This window comes from Manacus vitellinus, unplaced genomic scaffold (assembly GCF_001715985.3).
Source record: "Manacus vitellinus isolate BGI_N305 unplaced genomic scaffold, ASM171598v3 scaffold_64_pilon, whole genome shotgun sequence".
NCBI classification, from domain to species: Eukaryota; Metazoa; Chordata; class Aves; order Passeriformes; family Pipridae; genus Manacus; species Manacus vitellinus.
Window position 1 is genome coordinate 655,752 of NW_021940718.1, and position 2,262 is coordinate 658,013.

General features: G+C 53.3%; 1 protein-coding gene across 1 annotated transcript in view; it reads left to right on the forward strand.

The window, feature by feature from the left end:
- PIAS4 (protein inhibitor of activated STAT 4) overlaps positions 1 to 1,978 on the forward strand; it is a 12,294-nt gene extending 10,316 nt beyond the window's left edge. Inside the window, exons 7-8 of the mRNA XM_029963925.1 lie at positions 1,194 to 1,267; positions 1,814 to 1,978. Of these exons, the coding sequence (XP_029819785.1) occupies positions 1,194 to 1,267; positions 1,814 to 1,978 (239 nt within the window). The remainder of the gene's footprint in view (positions 1 to 1,193; positions 1,268 to 1,813) is intronic.
- The last annotated feature ends 284 nt before the right edge of the window (positions 1,979 to 2,262 follow it).

Genomic DNA, 2,262 nt, shown 5'->3' on the forward strand with positions numbered 1-2,262 from the left:
TAACCAAGTAGGGATGTTGTCTTTATTCCTGTCCCTTTGGGTTTTGCTGCTTGGAAGTTGTTGGACGTCCAGAACTTTGCTTTCATTGCTCTGCTCTGTTCTGTGAGTGACTCCCTGTCACTCAGGCTGCCCTTTGGCTTTGGTGGCATCTCGTTGCTGACTCACCTTCCTTTGCATAAAAAACTCTGTGGAGTTTAGTACAGGAACGTTTTCTAAGAACAGAGATCGTGGCTGTGCATCCAAAACACCTCAATCCTGATCAGGAGATCCTAGAAAAAAAAAAACCCACCCATTTCTCCTTCCCGTGTCTCCCGAGTTATTGATGCTCTGACAAAGAACTTCATAAAAAAATTAAGCTCCTCATGGGAAGAAAACAGCCCCAAATCTTGTAATCTCCTGGGAATTTCACATGTGAGAAGTCACTCTCTAATTAGAGTTGGGTGCTGCAGGACTGCGTGTAGCCCTCCCTGTCTGGAGACATCTCGTTATGATCTGAAAAGGTCAAAAGAAATGGGTGACTTGCTCCAAAGGAAAATGGTGATGGAAGTGTCAAAGGCCGTTGCAGGCAGCAGTGGGAGCAGCAGCTCCTCCTCAGGACTTGGGGAGCAGTTCAAAGCTCATTTTGTTGATATTTCTTTGGCACCCTTGGTGTGGAACCTGCCCCTGTGGGACCTGCCTGTCTGCTGCTCCCTTTGATTGCCCTACAGCTCCTCTGGGTTTTCCTTTTGGGATGCAGCAGCAGGGGAAGGAGCCCTCCTTTCCTAACATCTGATCCTTCCCAAATATATCCTGGATGGCTGCTGGGATGGGTTTTTCCATGGCTGCCTTGCTCTGAGCTGGGAACCTCTGGCTCTGTTGGTGTTCCTGGGAAACATTCTGCTGGAATAACTGACCTGGGCAGCTTAGGAGCTGCAGAGCTGCAGTGCTAAGAGTGGGGAAATGATGGGAAAATGGGTGTTTACTCTCATTTTGACTTTATCCCTGCTTTCTGACCAGCTGAGCCTAAACTGACTTTGCTCCTGAAGTCTTGTCATGAGCTGGAGCTGAATCCATCCACTCCTTCCCTCCCTGGGAGGGAAAAGGCCTCGTGCACAGCCAAGGGCTGTGGGTGAGCTGCTCCTCCTGTGCTGCACCTTGTTTCCAAGGTTGGAATTTGCAGCTGTTCAATGTTGTGCCCTCTGCTCTCCCTGCAGTGAAGGAGAAGCTACGCCTGGACCCGGACAGTGAAATCGCCACCACGGGTGTCCGGGTGTCCCTCATCTGTCCGGTGAGTCCAGCTGTTCCCATGGGATCAGCCTGGTTTGGGTTGGAAGAGACCTTAAAACCCATCCAGTGCCACCCCCTGCCATGGGCAGGGACACCTTCCACCAGCCCAGGTTGCTCCAACCCAGCCTTGGACACTCCCAGGGATGGGGCAGCCACAGTTTCACTGGAAAATCCTTTCACGGCCTCGCCACCCTCCCAGGGGAGAATTCCTTCCCAATATCCCATCTATCCCTGCCCTCTGGCAGTGGGAAGCCATCCTCCTTGTCCTGTCCCTCCATATTTTGTCCCAAGTCCCTCTCCAGCTCTCCTGGAGCCCCTTTAAGCCCTGGAAGGAGCTCTCAGGTCTCCCTGGATCCTTCCCTTCTCCAGGTGAACCCCCCCAGCTCTCCCAACCTGGCTCCACTCCCCTATTTAGACTATTTTCACCCCAAACCCCAAATCCCCTGCTGGACCAGCATTACAAACTCCCAAATCCTTCTCCTTCAGAGGGGGAACTGGGGGATTCCTGGGCTGTTCCCTGGCTGACATGGTGCCCTTGGTCCCACAGCTGGTGAAGATGCGTCTGTCGGTGCCGTGCCGGGCGGAGACCTGCGCGCACCTGCAGTGCTTCGACGCCGTCTTCTACCTGCAGATGAACGAGAAGAAGCCCACGTGGATGTGCCCTGTGTGTGACAAACCTGCCCCCTACGACCAGCTCATCATCGATGGGTGAGCTTGGACCCCTCTCAGCCCCTTCCTCCCCTCTCCTCGTTCTCCCTGAGCGTCTTCGCTCGAGAGGTTCCTCCTCAAAGCTCTCCCCAAAGTTTCTTCTGCCGGCGCAGAATCTCCACGCTGAAGTGTCACAGCAAGACCCAGATCTCTCTCTGCCATTCTTGGGTTGGTTTTGGGGTTTTTTTTGGAATGCACTGAAGCATTTTGAGGATTGAGAATTTGCTGCCTCGCTCACGGGCTGGTGTCCTGGTTGACAAGATGTCTCCTCGCACGGAATAAATCCCT